This window comes from Leptopilina heterotoma, unplaced genomic scaffold (assembly GCF_015476425.1).
Source record: "Leptopilina heterotoma isolate Lh14 unplaced genomic scaffold, ASM1547642v1 Lhet_160, whole genome shotgun sequence".
Lineage (NCBI taxonomy): Eukaryota > Metazoa > Arthropoda > Insecta > Hymenoptera > Figitidae > Leptopilina > Leptopilina heterotoma.
In genome coordinates, this window is record NW_025110875.1 from 258,378 (window position 1) to 278,651 (window position 20,274).

At 33.4% G+C, this 20,274-nt stretch overlaps 1 protein-coding gene across 1 annotated transcript in view; it reads right to left on the reverse strand.

The window, feature by feature from the left end:
* Positions 1-20,274, reverse strand: part of LOC122498864 (pre-rRNA-processing protein TSR1 homolog) — a 179,619-nt gene that overhangs the window by 29,849 nt on the left and 129,496 nt on the right. The window contains exons 9-10 of the mRNA XM_043606842.1: positions 7,662-7,925; positions 7,205-7,315 (exon numbers count right to left, since the gene is read on the reverse strand). Coding sequence (XP_043462777.1) covers positions 7,205-7,315; positions 7,662-7,925 — 375 coding nt within the window. The remainder of the gene's footprint in view (positions 1-7,204; positions 7,316-7,661; positions 7,926-20,274) is intronic.

The window sequence follows — 20,274 nt, forward strand, 5'->3', positions numbered from 1 at the left end:
TTTCCCCTTTTTCTTATCAGGAGTTACTCTTAATTGGTTTCGAGGAAAACGACACCAATGGAGAACATTTTCAGATTTTACCCAAGCATTTCGGAATCGTTTCGCAGATCCCGACTTACAATTCCAATTGCATCAAAAAATTTCTTTTACAGATGCATCTGCATCTTTGTTAGAAAAGATTAATTTATCGGATGAGTCAAATGGCCTCAACTAAATTCTGATATCGTAGTTTGTTGGAATTGCGATAGTGAAGGACATAGACATAACGATTGTATCTTGACAAGTATTTTCTTTTGTTTCGGTTGTGGTAAAAAGGGAGTTTCTCGTCCAGAATCGCCTCGTCGAGCGTAAAACTTAAACCGGAGCTGTTAAATGAGGCAAAAGCAACTTAAATTGTTACTTCTAATCCCAGTAATGAAAATAAATTTGAAAATGTTTCTAATGCAAAACTCAGTATAGATTCATTATAAATCTCGGTCGTGAACCGAAACCTATTAATTTTTTGCTAAATAAAGACGATACATTAACGAAATCGATAATTTAGCTCCCGAAATATGGTGTAAGAGAATGTGAAAATTACAAGTAGATAAAGTTAGGGTAATGCAAAATTTAGATGACGCGTTTGTAAATCAATCGAAACGATACAATCTTAGACGAAGAGATACTCGTTTTCATTTAGGAGATTTGGTCCTCATACGAAATCGACAATTGTCGAATAAAGATAAAAATATTGCTGCGAAACTATGTCAAAAATTCAACGGTCCATATAAAATACATATCGAAAGTTCTTTCCCCTTGAGTTTATGAAGTGAGCGACTTAAATGGCGCTAAGATTAGTAAAATACATATTAAAGATCATAAAATATATAAGAATTAATAGGACAAAAGTTTAATTAATACTTCGTTTTCAGGAATTCAATTATCGATACCGCTATGGCTCTAGCCAATAACATTCGCGACGTCATCGATGATAAGGAAGTACAAGATTTGATCCAAACGCTCAACTGTTAGAAGATGATATGAGGGTCCCAATCAAAGAACCGGTTATATGTTTTTAAGACTCAAAATTCTCGACCTCTAAATAAAAAAAAGAATTTAAAATTTCAATTTCTTGAAAACATTTCGTATTTGTATAATAACTACTAAAATTATTCTCAAAAAATTGGGATTAAAAACAGTTTAATTTTTTAATTACAGGGCAATGATTTTGAGCTTAAAAAATTATAACCGGTTCTTTGATTAGGACCCTCGATTATAAAAAGCCAATTAGATCATTTACAGAATGAATTGCGCTATACTCAAGTTTCTATGTTAAGTGCCTTACGTATGGCCAAATGTACTGAACGCGAGACTAAATATTTCGATATTAGAATAGATCAGATGAAGACACAATTAATTAATCTATCGGAAGCCAAAAATTCAAAATCAAATTGGGATCTCGGGAACGGAATAAATTATTTTAAAGTCGTTAGTACAATAAATCCAAAGCTCTCTGGTCTTTTATTGCGCTTTGGGCTGATGAACGCACCCATGACGTTCTAACTCCTAATCGACTAATGAGTCGATTTAGCGTTGGAAAGTCATGGGTTGCGGCCGAAAGTAGAGTTGTATGTCTTCGGATATCTGGACGACATAATAGTAGTCACAGATACATTCAAAGAACATGTCAAGTGACTCGAATTCGACCTACAAAAATTAAAAAGGCGAAACTAATAGTGAATCCAGATAAGTGTGAGTTCGGATGTTTAGAGGTCACTTATCTTGAATATTTTTTTTGGTCGGTAAAGGTTTGAGGTCAGATCCGAGTAAGACAAAGCAGGTTCAAAACTATCTAGAGCCGAAGAAGGGGGGCGTATGATTATTCCCCAAATTTCAATTTCCTAATTTTCAAAGCATCAAAATTCTTATCATCGAAACTTCATTTCGCATAATTTTCAGATTTCAAAATTTCATTCGACATAATTTTTAATTTATCGAATTATTCTTTATCCTAATATTTAAATAGTCGAATTGTTTTTTAATATAATTTTTAATATGTCGAAAAAATTTTTGACATAAATTTTGTTTTTCCAAATGACTATTTGTCAAAAAATTATTAATCCTCCGAATTACTATTTGACATAATTTTCAAACCTTCGAAATATTATGTCACATAAATTTCATTTATCGAAATATTATGTCACATAAATTTCATTTATCGAAATTTTATTTGTCATAATGTTTATTTACTTGAATTATCAAGTGACATAAAGCGCATTTACTCGAATTATCATGTGACATAACCTTCAAATCTTCGAAATGTCATATTTAAGAAATTTCAGACATTTTAATTTACAGAAATTTTATTTGTCATAATTTTCATTTATTCGAATAACCATTTAACATAACATTTATTTGTGCGAAATTCCATTTGACATAATTTTCAAACATCCGAATTACTTTTTAACCTATAATGCAAGTCAGAGAAATTTCATTTGTCCTAAAATAACAATAGAAATGAGAAGAAGTTCACAATCAAATGTGACGCCAGCAACTACGCCATTGGAGCAGTATTGATGCAGAAGTTTGAAGACGGATAACATTCAATAGTGTGCATTAGCCCAGTCTTGACGGATCCAGTGAGGAATCACAGCGTTACAGAGAAGGAGTGTCTGTCGCTTTTGTGGTCGATTAAAACGTTCAGGCCGTAAATTGAGGGGTATAAGTTTCATGTGATTACGGATTACAGTGCCCTAAAATGGCTCTGGAACTTAAAAGATCCAACAGGCCGTTTAGCCAGATGGGCCCTGGAATTTATGCAGTGGGATTTCGATATAGTTCTCAGGAGAGGTGTACAAGTGATGCATTGTGATGCACATACAAGTGTCCTAGATGCATTGTCCAGGCTGTAAGAAAGGAAGAAGAGTCGATAGCGGCGTTTAAATCCATTGAGGACCAAAGGCACCTTAGACGCCGTGAATTGGTGAGCCAGTATCCTCAGAGGTTTCCTGGTGGATAGTGGAGAATGACAATCTCTGCCGACATAGAAGTGACCCACTTTTCTGTGAACACAGCAACACAGGCAGCGACTAAGACGTCTCCTGCGTTTCTAAATTTTGGAAGACATCCTAAGCCAGTCAACAGCCTGCGAAGAGAAGTAGAGAGTAGGAGAAAAGTGAGGATAGAGCCAGAAGAGTGGGTAGACATAATAAAAAGATTAGATGCGCTGAGAGACATGGTGGCCAGATCACATTACCGATCTGAAAAAATACTTACCAATCTCAAATTTGTAAATGACCACATTCTTGTTGTGAATTAATCAAATTGTTTCAGATTGGAGGAGAGTAGTTATTGTAGATCAGAGGAGAGCAGTTAATTGGAAAGATTGCCCTGACAGAAAAAAAACGACGAGCCATGTCATACTCCAGAAGGGGTGTAGAAGTGGGAGTGGACGAAAGCCAGAGACTCCAGAGAGAGAAAGGGACCGAATGGAGAGACGAAGACCCGAGTTTAAACTCGTAATGGAAATTCAATTAAACTCTCTCCAGAGGTCGATTTGAGCGTGTTGAAAAAGTCTACTGGGAAGAAAACCGTCAAGGGATGCAGACCAGAGGACGTTAAGGTACTTGTGTCTACCGCTAACCCGCTGACAGGAGATCAGGAGAAATCATGCAGGAGTACGAGAGTAGTTTATCAGAGTTCAAGTTTGACCGTTTCGAAGAGACAGCCCCAAGGGCTCAACGCTCACATTCTTCTCATCCAGGACCTACAGTACGGCGACTAGAGGAGACTGGTACACAGCAATTGTGGACGCCGAGAAACGACCGTTAAAGATTGTCCAAGGTGTGCAGAAGCGTACTGCCGATCCTATGTAAAATAGTACCAGTCATGGGGAGGAGATTAAGACGATGGGAATTGTCTTTTCGTTACCTGAAAATGTGAATCGTCGTGCCATCTGTCGGTGAAATCCCCGAACCGACATATCAATTATTATGGTAATGAGAGAAAGCTAGCACAGCCGGATGACCCACTAGTAGTAACAAATATGTGTCGCTCGGCTAGCTAGTAGTAGAGAAAGTGCCAGAGAGCAAAGCCGGTGCGAGTAGTAAGAGACGGTTAGAGGAGAACCAGTGGAATGAGGGAGAAGGAAATATGAAGAAGACGAGCACGTGCGAGGAAATTAGAAGTCGCTACAGGTGTCTAATACTTTCACCCCCTTAATGGTTTTGATTTCGTCGCACTAGTAACCGTACATTCTTGTAAAAATACCTTAAACAAAATTTTAGTGCACATTCAAATAAAATTGATAATCTAATGTTTAATTTACCAATATGTTATTTATAAAAAGAGAAAAAATATTGCTATTATAAATAATCCAATTTTATATGCTTGACCTAGTAAACATTGAATTTCATCTCCGAAGCCTTGTTTTTTTATTAAATAATTAAATATACAATTAAGTTTAATAGAATATTTTAATGATAATATAAAATTGCGCTGTAATTTTTGTATATTTTACTAAAAAAAATGTTGGGAAAAGTGAAAGTGAAAATTAATTAGGTGAATTCAAAAGTGGAAGTAAAAATTAATGTAGGCAAAAGTGAAAATGAAAAATAATTATGGTGAAAGTGAAAATTAATAAAGGTGAAAGTGGAAGTAAAATTATATAATCGACCCATAGTTTACGAATTAAATAAAAACGAATAACAACCGTAGAGTTCACAAGGTGAATGTGTTAAATCTAAAGAGTTATATACACGGACAGAAATCTGTTGCGAATAATGCATAGAGTAGAGGTTATGAATATAGCATAAGCACTTACTAGCGAAAAGTATAAGAGGTCCGCCTGAATATCAGTCGACTCTGCCTAATATTCAGGCGGACTCGAGAAATAAATAGGCTCTCTGTTAGGATTTTAGCATCAAAGAATCTATGGAAAAAGTATATGAAAAGTTTCGAGCATTAGTCCTAACAGATTTCTCTCCGTGTACCTCTCTTCGTTTTTAAGTGTTGTTGCGTGAGATAACAAATTAATGATATTATATAATTTGTTTTTTTCTTACAAAATAGTTTTTTTTAATTGTTGAGAGAAAAAGTACCGTCGATGCCCAGTCATCGTGTACGATGACCGTCTAAGTTCAGTGAGAAACTAAGAGTGAAAAGTATTGTCATTAAAAAAGTCTCTACGGGAAAAATGTGGTGCTCAGCCTTGTGATGATGTTGGAGGAGGTGTTGGCAGAGCAGGAGAGAGTCCACAAGCAATATCTGAAGATTTGAAGCCTATTGGGGAAAAGAAATAGCCTCTTTCGTGTATTTCTGGTACATCAGATTCAAATTCTCATCATGGAATTTTTCTTCAGACAATTTAAAAATTTTTGTCGACTAATCCTAAAATTATAGAAAATTTATCCTTAATACAAATTTCGGAATTAAAATTTACGTACTGTCCTGGAAAAGTTGGCTTTCTATACCAGTTTGTTGTAAGTTTATTATTTTCTCTAATAATTGATACATCTAAAAAACTAATACTATTGTTAGACTTAATTCCAATAGTAAATTGTAGTCTAGGATGATAAAAATTAAATATACTAAGAGTGTGATTAATAAATTCCTCAGAAATACAAAAAATAATGTCATCAACATAACGAAAATAAAAAAGTAATTAAAACTTAATGACTTTAAAATATATTCTTCCAACTTTCCAATGACTAAATCGCTAATAGTACCAGAAAGAGGTAAACTCATAGGGGTACCAAAAATCTGCTTGTAAAAATTATTATAAAAAAATAAATTTTCAATACAAAACTCGACTAACATTATAAATTCATCGACAGGAATCTTTGTGTAATCTCTAATATCCTTTCATTTTAATTTTAAATATTTTAAAACCAGTTCTTTAGGAATATTTGTGAATAGGGATTTAACATCCAACGAAATTAATCTGTAATTACTAGGAATATAAAAGTTCTCAATTTCGTTTCCAAAGTCCCTACTATTCTTTAAAAAAATCGTTATTTCTAATCGTTTTCTGTATCGGAATACTGATAAATTTAGACACTGATGCTAAAGGGGAGCCACAAAAAAATGTTACATGTCGCATGGGTATACCTTTGTGTACCTTTAGTGACCCATAGAACTTAGGTGCAACCGAATTGTAGCTTTTTAACATTTTTGATGTAGGGCAATTCATATAACCTTTTTTGCAGAAGCCCACCGATCTTAGCGTTCAAATCCCCTTGAATAAAATTTGTAGGGTTTTTATGAAATTCTAGAAGTTTCACAGAAGTTTCGAGAAACTATTTTTCAAATCAGCGACCCGAAAACCTCCGAGTAACATTTTACAATCGATTTTGATCTATTTAAAAAAACATCTTTAACAGATGGAAATGTTCCTCTAAATCTTATTGTTATTTTCGTGAATAGACCTAACTCTCATATCAATAACACAACTTTGAATTAAATTATGTTGGTAAGAAAACAAAAGTAGACAGAACGTCAGAAACTCAACAGAGTCAAACGGCATGTAAATAATTTTAAATTCTTTGCTTAAATAAATATTCAAACAAAGATAATAACCAAACAAAATAAAATATTTAATTCTAAAGCCTGTTGAGCTTCATCTTTTCTTAACGCTCCATCCGTCGCACCTTTTTTTGTAACGCGATCCGTCGCAGGTGAGGAAAATTCTCCCCCTCATAAATTAGTCCAAACTTGTTCTAAAATGCCAAATTTTTTTTTAAATGTTCATTAGAATTTCTAAACAACCTATTGTCAGTACAATTAATTTTTATTTTCTGTTAATTTTTATTTTCTGTTAATTATTTAAATGAAAAATTAATCGAGTATACGCGGTCAGTCGTATGGTCAGAAGTTTCCTCACTTCGCGTCAAAAATCCCCATCATATTCTGCTTTCAAATTCAATAACAAAGAAATTAAAATATAAAAACACACAAAAATTGTTTTAATGTAAAGAAGAAGAGTGCTGTATAAGGTACTGAGAATATGAAGTTATAATTTTTTGTATTTTAAAAGTTATAAATAAAAAAAGAAACTGGGTGAGGGAATTTCTCACCATGCGACGGATGGAGGGTTAAAAGTATTTTTCATGCGTTACTAAAAATATTCCTGTATTAATGTAAATAAGGTGACTGTATTTTATCGTTTTTGGGTTAGTCAAAAAGCTTAAACAGTTGTCACAAAAGAAAAAATTATTTAAAAACTTACCAAGTCACCATTTGCTTTTGCAGAAAAACATAAAACTGGACAAGGGGAGTACATTATAGGCGCATACATGCTTGCAACGACTGTACTTTCTTGTTGAAAGAATCTTTCATACTGCAAAAAATATTTAACTATTATTAACATTTAAACTAACATCTTAACCCGTTGTGGTTACACATAGTCCAAATGATCTCATTGAAAAATTAGTCATTAGGTTATTATTTGCAGGTATGTTCACAATGGGTTAAATTAACAATTTTTTGTGTCTCCAAAGTTAAAAACATATAGATTTTGTCATTATGCTGATCTTAAGAGTTACATAATTAAGGTTAGAAGCTAACCCAAAAAAATATTAAATAATATATATAGTTTTCCATTATTATTTTAAAAAATGATTCATATTGTGATAAATTAAATTTTCTACATTTATTTAATTTAATATTATTTAAACAAAACAAACCTTGTTTTTATTTCCATTAGTGTGCTGACTAAAGACTGGACAATTTGAAAATCTCCGGAAGCCACATTGAAAGATCAAACGTTCTTTAGATTTTATCGGTTTTAAACATTCACCTGATCGTTTTAGTACCACATTGACAAGAGACATTTTTTGCTCATGTAGCAAAAGTCCAAAAACTATTAGAGGACGATTCTCTACCGAACAGTATGTCTCAAACAACTGATGACTAACATTTTTTACATGGATTGTTATATAGGATCCAGGCTGAAAAGATAATAATAATTTAATTAATACTCCTGCGATTTTGCGAATTTGTTATTTTGAAACATCTTAATATAATTGAATTACAATTATTGGCACATTGTCTCACTTTTTAATGGCGTGTAAAATTACTTTTAATTTTTCATTATTTCTATTTATTCACTACTATATTAGATAATTTTTATTTTTCGTTCCTAGGATAATTATTAAAAATATAGTAATTAACAAATTAAAGTTTTAACATTTAAATAATAAATAAAAATTAAACAATAACTTAATTCGTTCTTATGATATAGTTTATTGTTAAATAAAATATTCTGGATTTGGTTGATATTTAAATTAGCTATATTAATATAATTAATAAACAAAATAAAATAAATTTTTAAATAGCGAGTTGCTAAAGCAACAGATTTTTAAATAATTCTATAGGTTCACAGAATTATAATTTAAAATCATATTATCTAAACCTCAAAATATTAATATGATGTGATCCCTTGCATATTATTTATCTTTGAATTTATATACCATAGGTAAATTGGGAAACTGTATATTCTCATTATCTTAATTCATATGATAACGATGTTCATTCATTTTATTCATCGCCCTTTCGTGTTCTTCCTGATAATTATTTAACTTCACCTTTAAGGATGATGGAATGAATGCCGCTATCGTTTTTACCTTATATTTCCCCTTCTCCAGTATTATTCAAGCATATTGTTTATGTGTTTTCACAATTTCGTTTCATCTCATTGTTATTGGTTGTAGAAACATTTTAAAAAATTATAAACAAACGAGGGATAACTATGGTACGAAACTATTTAATATATTTAATCGTTAATCTAATAATTTGAATTTTTCTTGAAAACATCTTAAACATAAATATTAAAATATTGTGCTGTTATTTTGTTTGGATTTATAATTTCAGTGTGATATTATATTGTTTTTTATTGAAATCCATTATTTTAACAATTTAAAATATTTTATTTATGAGCTTTCGCCCGTCGACAACAGGCATCCTCAGATATTAAACTGAAATACATGTTATTTTCAATTAGAAAACTTTGTCTTTTTTCATGACAAAATAACAACCGAAAAACTTACCAAGAGGTCTTTTCAAAAAATGAACACAAAAACTTTAAATAAAAAACTCCATTTTTTGGAGATATTCATATATAATAATAAAATCAAGAATATTTTGTACTTGATTAAAAAAACAAAAAATTAAACAATTTGAAAAAGACGTGTGAGCATACCTGCTCTTTAACGTATAAAAAATGTTTTTTAAATGCCATATGAAGATAAAACAGATTCGGAGTATGATAATGAAAAAAACTGCTAAATCAATAATTTCAAAAATGAAAATAAAGAAAAATTTATTAATTTAAATATAAAGACAAATTAATTAATTAAAATAATTTAATTAGTGTTTAGAATTAACGAATGATAAATTTGATTTAAATTATTTATGTCAGTTTGCTTATTTATAGAGTTTTGGACTTTGAGAATGTGAAACATTTCTCTAAATTTCCTGTGTCTGTAATTTCGCTCACTACAAATAATATTTGTGGAATCGAAACTAAAAAAATTATCATTCTTATGAGCATGTGTTACCAGAGCTGTTCCAATTATCATTATTGCAATCCCTTTTATGTTCGCTTAATCTACTTTTAATATATCTACCAGTCTCACCAATGTAGCAAGCTCCACATTGGCAGGGAATACTGTAAACCAAATGCGATCTGAGATCAAATGGAGTATTTTCCTTATTCTTTGAGAAAACTTTAAATGGATCCTTCTCATAAGAAAAAACAACCCTAATGTTATACTCGTTATACAATTCTTTTAAAGAATATTGTAACTCGTTCACATATGTCAAAACAACTAAATTTTGTAGTATCAAAAATCTATCTATCTACCTTATTATCGTTTACAAGAAACCGATAACGAATATTTATATATTTATTTAAAAAAGTTCTGGGATAATCATTTTTAATTAATATGTCATAAATAAAATTTAAATTTTCTGCAAAAAATTTTTGGTCTGACAGTTTTTATATTATTAATATTAAAAGATTAGATAAATAAAAATTTTATTAAAAGTCATTAATCAATTTTAAATGTTATTTATTTTCTTACATTCTTTTTCAATTTTTCCAAATAGTTTTTGTATTTTAATATTTGTTTGGACTTCCTTTGTTCTTATAATTTTTATTTTAATGCTTTCTATTTTTACAATTTATGGTTTTTATTTAGGTATAAATGTTTTTTTATTGTTTATACTCCTGCCCTATTGGCCTTACGCACTTCGACAAGAGTCCCCGAGAAATACTTTTTGGATTAAGCATAACCATTCTACTTAGAAATTTTTCTATATATTAACCTAATTTTGCGTCTACAGCCGACTTTTATTAGGAGTACTCGCATTGCGCCTGGACCACCCGTCAATGGGTTTTCTCGCCAGAGAAGAGGGAAACTGTAGAAAACCTCTCCTGAGTACAACCGGTTTATCGACAGTCGAGTTCTAATGGTGTGTACCGAACAATAATCGACGGTGCACATCATTATACCTCGACGTCAAACCTCCCGCTCAGATTGTCTCACGTGCCGGAAAAATACCAAGCCAAGTGGGCGCGAACCAAGGATACTTATACCCTTTGTCCTTAAACGACCGCCAATGCGAGGCATCTATCCGACTGAGCCAATCTGTCGGTTCATTTAGGTATAAATGTTCTATCAGTAGAGGTGTGCAAAAAGCTCGAGGCTTCGAGTACCCGAAATTTTCGAGTAGTCGAGTGGATTCAGGTACCCGAAAAATTCGAGTACTTGAAATTTTCGAGTACCTGGTACATCAATTCCTCTTCTTTTTCTTCTTATTCCTCGTTTTTTCTTCAAATTCTCTAATAACTGAATTCTGCAAGTATACTAAGGCATATAATGAGAATATTTAGAAAACAACTTTTTTCCTTCTCAACCGATTTTAATGAACAAGTAATCAAATTAAAGCTAGAGAGCTCCTCTATTTAATAGACCCCATGAGAGGCCTAAGTAATTGTTAATAACAATGGAAATAAATAAATAAGAGAGAGACACCCGCAATAGGCTTTTTAGCCAGTCGGAGTTCCTCCAGTATGAACTTTAGTGAAATTTTCTTATTTATTTAATTTTATTATTAAAAATTGAGAGACACTCCACAGAGACTGTTCCACAAATCGCAGTGACTAATATTCTTTGTCAATAATCGAATTTAATTTTTTTATTATTCACGTCAAATTGAAAATCGACTATTATTTTCTCCTTTCGAGAAAATTTACTTTGAATTATCCACTTTTGTAATATTTCGTTCACTTTAATTATTATATTAAACCTGTAATTAGCGAACCGTTAGATCGCTGGTCAAAACAATTAATTGATTATAAGAAAATTGATACTGGGTTTATAATTTTATGTAAACTATCACTGCGAGTTCCAGATTTCCAAACTTCGGGATCACTGCCGAGAGATTACTTCGTATTTGTCCAGCAAGTAATCTGATTCCTGGTATTTATTACTGAAATAAATACCGGTCATACGAAGTGACAGAAATACGAGAATCCATCGAAGAGAACATCAGCTGTCAAAACACTGGTTGCAGCCATCTTGCGAACCGGACGGAGACTAAATAAACTTTTATGAACCCTTTCCGACGGTCGTTAAATTACCCAATTACTTACTGTCGCGCATCGATTACCATCTGAAAATCTTTGTAACGAGTGCGCGTGAGACTCACAACGAAGCCGAGATGCGCGTCTGCTTCGGCGTCCCCGTCGGCCATTTAATTCATTCTCATTTTGGCGTCCTATAGTGACAGGTCGCAGTAGACCATTTTGATATTAAAATTAAAATTAATTGTACTACTCCGAAAAAGATGAGCCGAGGAACAATGCGGGGACGTCGGCGCATCTCCGGTGAGTCAATAACAGTTTCTACTCTCAGTGAATCTCGTAATAATTCAGTTTCTTTATTACAGCTGGTACATCGAATGCTACACCAACACACGTAAATCAACATGCACGAAAAAGAAAGGAGAAGTTCGATGTGGATAAAACTTGTGGAAAACGACGAAAATGTGAAATCGACGACGGATCGTCGACTTCAATAAAATCAAAAAAAGAATCGAAGTACATGTTAAATACGCTGGCATGGTACCATTATGGGAATAAAAAGAAGTTGCCCCTGTACATTGTAGAAAAACCTTTAATTTCTAGAAGCAAATTTACAGCCAATTTTTTTGAGGAAGGTAAAATGTACGAAAATTCGAGAGTAAGAATTGATAGCCTTTCTGTGTGGCAGAAATTTCCCGTCAAGGAGATTCTAGCAGAAGCAATGAAGGAATCATACGAACTTTTTTTGACAACGGTTCGGGCATTGAAAAATGCTGCCACTTACTTAGGCAAAATAAGAAACCGGAACTATCAGTATTATGAATTAAGATTTTTGTTTACCGGCCGATACAAAGATTTGTAAATTAAAAATAAGACAGAAACACTGACAATATACTCATCTGCCATTCCGGATGACTTCAGTGTAAACTTAACCCAAGTTAATACCGTAGTCACTCAAAATGGCTAACGAATCAAAGATTTTGTTTTCCGACGAATTATTATTATTGTATTATTATTATTTAAATTGTTGTAAAATATGTTCTTTTTATAAACTACATAAATATACATATATACTTATTAATCTAGAGAACAACTTTATTTCTTCTTAACCAATTTAATTATACATAATCTTAAATAAATAAATAAAAAAAATAAAAGAGAGAGGCACTGAGAATATATCATTAGTCCAGTCTAAGTGGCTGCTGCTGAACTTTGAAGTTTATAAGAGAGGCACTCCGAGAGGACTATTAGGATTTTATCAGTGTCTCTTTTTTATATAATAGAGGCACTCCGAGAGGACTATTAGGATTTTTCAGTGTTTCTTTTGTGATCAGAGTCATTTCACTAGTGACAGCCGTTACAGTTAGTGGTGTGTTTCTTGTTGTTCGTGAAAAAAGTTCGTGAAAAGATGGAGAAAAAGTGTTTGAGTGACAATTTTGATGCGGAATATTTTATGGAATATCCGTACAAAATTTATCGGTTGCGACTTTACTTTAAAAGAAATTTAGATATAGATTTGAAAAATATGTCGGACTGCAGACGCGTTCTCCGGGCATCGTTCTGCATGACAGCCCACCATTCTGCAGAAAAATTCTTTAGTTTGGGGAGGTATATTCGAAAATTTGGAGGGGTGAAAAGTTTTGTCAAAGTGCCAATTTACATTTTATGTCCGCAAGTGGCATCCCAGTAAACGAAAACTAATTGAAATGAATTAAAAAGAATTCACAAAGAGCTTTCGTGAATCCCGCTTTGTGACAAATACGAATTGGAGCCATGATGCAATTTTCCTGAATTCGTGAAACTGTATTGAACTTCCGAACCTTCTATCCGTACCAATTCACTGGACAAGTTTTGAGCCTTTAATTTTTTTCAATTCGTTAGCACGAATTCAATGCATTCCTTGGCCATTTCTTTCGAATGCGAATTCGTTTGGACAAATTGGTACATATTGAATTAAATTCAATTGAATATACAAAGAGCTTGAGTGAATCCCGCTTTGTGACAAATACGAATTGGAGCCTACCAAAAATGTTAATTCGTTTCAATTCATTTGAATTAGTTTTTTTTTACTTGGATGCCACTTTGCCTATAAAATGTAAGTTTTATCGAGATACCCACAATATATTATTTAGCTATTATAAGTGTCTCCGGTATGAAAGTTACATCCCAAACATATCCCGAAAAGTAGCGCCATTTCTTCTTTATAATTTTATTAAAAAAAATTATAATAAAAATGTAAAGAAAAAAAATATAAATTCTATAAAATTTCTACTTTTTAAATTAAAAACATTACAATAATAATTTTTTTATTCTTTTTCTGTTTCTTTGAAAAAAACTATATATTATAGGTTGTTTGCAGATTTATATAGGGCAAATTAAAAATATTCGTTAACTTTCAATATCAAAGAAAAGGACAGACATGTTGAAATTATTCGTTTGATGCAAGAAAAATATAGTAATGGGGAATCGGGTATTATTTATTGTAGATTAATAGAACAAACCGAACATTACTGCAGATTATTAAGTGGTAATGGAATTCTTTGTGAACGATACCATGCAAAATTGTCGACAGGAGACAAGAGGACGAATTTCCATTCTTGTAAGGAAAATCGTATTCAAGTCTTATGCGCTACATTATCATTAGGTATGGGTATTGATAAATCAAGCACGCGATTCGTTATCAACACCACAATGCGTCGCATCAAGCAATGAGTCATGTAAGCTCGGACTCGCCGGCTATGACCTCTTTCCCGTAACCCGAGTTCTAGGAATCATTGCTTGTAAATCGAGCATCATATTTTCCATATATGAGGTAAAAATGTTGGCTAGTTGCCGATGAGACGTATTCTTTCTTCGAATCTTAATTATAAATAGACTTATAATAAAGATTATTCTTGGGAATTGACACCTTTTACCCCCATAATTGTCTACAAACTCTCCTCCTTTTTAATAATTCATTAGTATATAAGCCAAAGCTTTTTCAACAAAAATTATCAAATGTTCCGATGCGGTTTTATAGAATAGTAGTCATTGTAGAGCGACCCTTCAGTTTTTACACATTTTATTGTATTCTTTCTTTAATCAAATCGCAATTATCGTGCAAGTCAACTTTGTTCTTCACTTAGAAGCAAGTTTCTTTCTGTAAAAGGTGCAAGAAAGGCAAATTGACACTTAGAATCAATAATATTAACGTATTAACTGTCGTATTTTGCATATTAAGTTTTATTTATCGTAGTTTTTCACTAATTCTTTCTTTAATTGGCAATTCAGAACGAATTGTACTCAATTATCGTGCAAGTTGCTTTTCTCACACTTAGAAACAAGTTTCCCTCCATAATAGGTGCAAGTGACGAAAAATAACACTTAGAAGAAGTATTAACTATTAAAACAATTGCAAAAGCCTTAAAGTTGTTAAAGTTACACAAGTGTAACATTACGAACTTTCGTTTTATTTAATTGAAACAACATCTTAAAACCCAAATTTATACCGACAAGCGCTATAACCTTTAACCTATGATTACTCTGTAACTAAAAGTAATTAACATTTATGTAACTACTTGTAACATCATTAATTGATCATAAATAAATTTATTAAAAGTAAATATTATTGTTTGTTGTTAACGCAAAACCCGTAGTTTTGACAAGTACAAACGATCCTACTTAAAAATAAAGGTCAAGCTTTACCAACTTGACCATAATCAGCCTACCATTCCTCCAAAATTATATAACCTAACCTATAAAATTGCCTTCTGCTCGGGATGTAACACACGAATATTTTGTGTTTTATTCTTTGTGCATGGCAATCTGAAAGCACAATTTCCCTAAAGCAAAGTTTGTTGTTTTTCAGCAACAATTGCGCACAATGATACTTCGATATTCCGATTGGATTTTTTTATCAATACACAGATTATTTTACAAGAATGAAATTAATTGTTAAAAATGTAACGTACAGTTTAAAATTAAAACAATCTTGCGTTAAAAATTTACTATTATTGTTGGCATATTGTAAAAATTTACTTCAATGTAGATATAAATTCATAATTACTTATTCTAATCCTGCTGCTGTAGATGTAAACTGGAGATGATGATGTTCAACCATCCATATGCAAGAAGGATAATAAACCTACTCCATGCAATGATATTGCTGATACTGAGATGGAAAAGAGGAACAAGAGACGTGCAACGCGAAATGGAAGAAAAAGAAAGAAGCGAAAAGAACACAAGGTGCAAATTCGTGCAGAAAAAGAGCTGCAGGTCAAGAAAATCGACCTCTAATTCGGATAATCAATGCGCAAATAAGAGCTGCGAAAATTCAAGAAAAAATAGAGCGTCGAACAAGGGAAAATTTTAATCGAGAACTCATCTTTTTCAAATCGAAACATCGAAATCACAAAAAGAGTAAAAACTTGGGCGCGACAATGATCAGACAAATTGAGGTACAACGACAATCATCGTCATGATCAAAATTTCATCAGGACATGAAGAAAAATGTTAACAACAATGAAGATGAGGAGCGTAATTCCAAATGGCCCAAGTTCATTCCGTTTTTGCTGCGGGTACAACAATTTTTTCACAACGAGAATATTCGTAATTTCGAGAATATACCTCAGGCCAAACTCGGAATCGCCCACGTGCTTTATACCAACACTTATTTGGTAGAACTGTAAAAGGGTGCGGAACACGACAAATGCCGAAATTTGTAGGAAAAAATCGCAAAAAGGCATCATGATTTTTTCTATTCTTAGTGACAGATAGGAGTGAAAAAAAGAATGGTAGGGGAGGTGTAAGTGGGGACTTTTACTTTTAAGTGAAAATACCAAAAGGCATAATGTTTCCTTATTGGCTCATAATTTTTCTTCTCTCAGTGACAGATAAAAGCTGTAAAAAAGAGAAAAATAAGTAGGGGCTTTTACATTTAAGGGAATCTTTAGTATGAATTTCGTCTATAAAGTGAAAGTTTCTTATGTTAACAAAATTTTTTGTGATACGCAGTGAATTTAATTATATGTCATTTCGTGTAAACATTGGAATTTGTTTCAGGTGCAAGTTGTGATACGCAGTGCATTTAATAATATTTTGTCTGTAATTGTTTGTGATTTAAGTTTAAAGTGTAATTTGTTATATCCAGTAAATTTATAAAAATATATATATTTGTGGATATATATATTTTGTTGGCCATTTCATCGTTTGCGATAAAATGGGGATCAAACTTTTTTCCATCTCAATGGATTTGCAAAATTCTTTTTGCAAATGATTCTACAATGTCCCAGGAGTCTTTGACGGCCCATGAGAATGTTGTCCATCAATTTGTTTAATTGTTATATCATATTGTTTAATTTTATTTTATACACGTGGTTCTGCCTCGAAGGACAGACAATAAAAACAATCAAAACAACTTGGCATAGTGTGCAAAACACGCACACGTGTGTGTAGAGTCATTATTTATATCCTGTACGTCCTGGCAGAAATGTATATTACCGACCGAAATGTATATAAATTTATCGATTGACAGTATATAGAACAGGTTATCCTTGTCCCACTCACACGTTGTCATATTACCGACCGTGGTATAGAAATTTACCGACTGACGGTATATAGAACAGGTTATCCTTGTCACATTCACACGTTGCCATATTACCGACCGTGGTATAGAAATTTACTGATTAACTCACACGTTGCCATGACAACATATGCGGCCATAAGATGCATTATGGCGGGTTTTTTTTGGTGGGGGGTAAAATTGATTTTCGAACGCTGTAACCGTATCTCTGCTTGGGTATCGGGTCCAGCGTTCTTTTCTTCCTATGACTCAGCACGATGGAGTCGTTCTCTCCATCGTGCTGATGTCTTTTTTTATTTTAATGTACAAAACATTAATTTTCACTTTATTTAACTCAGTAATTTAACTTTAATTTCAATTCTTATTACTTTCATCTCGTGCTGTTCCTGCGCTGCAGCGGTTACAACATTTAATATGGAATTAGGTAAAGTATTGTTTTTTCTAAAGGCCTGAGCAGAATAAAACGGGAAGCGAACGCAAGCATGAGATAGAAAAGGACAGAAGTTGGTTTGTCCTTTTCTATCGCATGCTTACGTTCACGTTACGTTTACGTTACGTTTTTATTCTGCGTTAGGCTTAAGTTTTTTTCTCAGTTTAAATTATTGTTGATTTGTTGCCAACTTATGTCTGGTGGAAAACAGCTCCCACCCTCATAGCGGGTGGTAACAATGTAAAATAAGTGATAAGTTCATTCTATTCTAGTAGCTAAAGATTTTCACGGAGGATAATCGTAAGTAACTGATTTTTATAGAAATATCTCTGTTGTGCTCTTTAATTTTTTTATTCACCGGTGAATTGTTTTTATTTATTTAACATAAATGTCATTAGAATCGTGTTTTCCCAAAAAGAATACATAATATCTGCTCGCGCATTGAAATAACCTATCCTTTTTAGCAAAAGCACAATTTTGTTTATTGAGGAATTTTGAATTGAATTAAATTATTAATAAATCCATCAATTTGTTTAATTGTTATGTCATATTGTTTAATTTTATTTTATACACGTGGTTCTGCCTCGAAGGACAGACAATAAAAACAATCAAAACAACTTGGCATAGTGTGCAAAACACGCACACGTGTGTGTAGAGTCATTATTTATATCCTGTACGTCCTGGCAGAACCCCATGAGTGGGACTTTGTTGTTTTATAATCACATTCGCGGTTCTGCGCGGACGGACAGACCTAAAAAAAACACAAGTCCCACTCATGGGGTTCTGCCAGGACGTACGGGATATAAATAATGACTCTACACACACGTGTGCGTGTTTTGCACACTATGCCAAGTTGTCTTGATTGTTTTTATTGTCTGTCCTTCGAGGCAGAACCACGCTAATGGGACTTGTGTGTAATTTTAGCACTGTCTGTCGAAGCAGAACCGCGGATGTGATAGAAATATTTCCGCGGTTCTGCGCGGACGGACAGAGAGACAAAATGTTACAAGTTCAATCATTGTTTGTTAGATAATTGTGCACACCAATCATGGCACCGCCTGTCTTGAAAGCTGCGCTTCCATATGAACAGTTAGTACGATCGGAAATCGTGGCCAACCTTCACGTTTCACGGTGGAAAAAGTGTCTTGATTGTCCTTGGTTGGATGACCCTCGTGACGACAACTCGTTTAATATGGTGGGTGAGGATCAGAAAGAGGTGGTGGTGGCGGCGCAGGAGAGGGACGATGTAAGGATTGCTGCCCTAAGGGAATGCTTTGAAAGAGCGGAGGGCAGATTTCGATGGAAGGAAAGCGATGAAGACATTGCAGCTTTGCACAAAATAGATCTGCGCAACAGAGCACAATCTTGTAAATTTAATTATTTAGTTGAACTCATCAAAATTTTAGAATCCGTCGATAATACCCCGCACGAGAAAATAGGCTACATGTTTTTAAGATTTCCTAGTTTATTCCTCGAATGTTGTTTTCGAAATTTGTCGGTCGCCAAATTTATGAAAGTGTGGAATATCATCTTTAACTCGAGACTAATTAAGCAACTAATTGATTTTTTCGTAAATTTAAAAAATTCAAAGAATTTAAAATACATACAACTTTATGTCGAGTTGCTTTTAACGTTCAACCAGAGAAGAACAAGAAATGTTTTTCCGAACAACGATGTCAGAGATTTCTTTTTTCCGCTCAAACGAGCAAAATTAATTTTGGCCTTTGTAAGTAATATTTTCCATTTGTCTGTCGAAGCAGAACCTTTGGTTCTGCGCGGACAGACAGTACTACAATAATACAAGTCCCATGAGCGTGGTTCTGCCCGGAAGGACGGGGATTATATTAACACCATGTGATAATATAAACTCCGTCCTTCCGGGCAGAACCACGCTCATGGGACTTGTATTATTTTAGTACTGTCTGTCCGCGCAGAACCGCGGAAATATTTCTATCACATCCGCGGTTCTGCTTCGACAGACAGTACTAAAATAATACAAGTCCCATGAGCGTGGTTCTGCCCGGAAGGACGGGGATTATATTAACACCATATGTGATAATATAAACTCCGTCCTTCCGGGCAGAACCACGCTCATGGGACTTGTGTGTAATTTTAGCACTGTCTGTCGAAGCAGAACCGCGGATGTGATAGAAATATTTCCGCGGTTCTGCTTCGACAGACAGTGCTAAAATTACACACAAGTCCCGTTAGCGTGGTTCTGCCCAGAAGGACGGGGATTATATTAACACCATATGTGATAATATAAACCCCGTCCTTTCTGCTTCGACAGACAGATGTTAAAACTATTTATTTTTCAGTATCTTCGTCCGGATGGAAAAGGCTACTTGTTAAGTTGCTTAAATTTGGCAAAAAGAATTTTTGGTCAATATGCCATTTTTCCAAAATCTGCAGTGCATCAAAAGCTACAGTTAGAACCGTTCGCCGTTCCACTTTTGCGAATGAGTAGTTACCAAATCCAATTGTTGGACATTATACTTGACAGCATGACGCCAAAAAAACCAGTAGTGGACGTACCATCCCCGAAACTATCGGGTTTTTCATTACAACGACGCAAAAAGTGGTCGAATGAAAAGTGGATTTACACGGATCTCGGGAACTGGTCTTCTCCAGGTACGAATTCTACTGATGAAAGTTTGGATAGCAGTTATGAGGTGTCCGAGGGCAACAACACATTGTTCGAAGAATTGAAATCATTGTTAT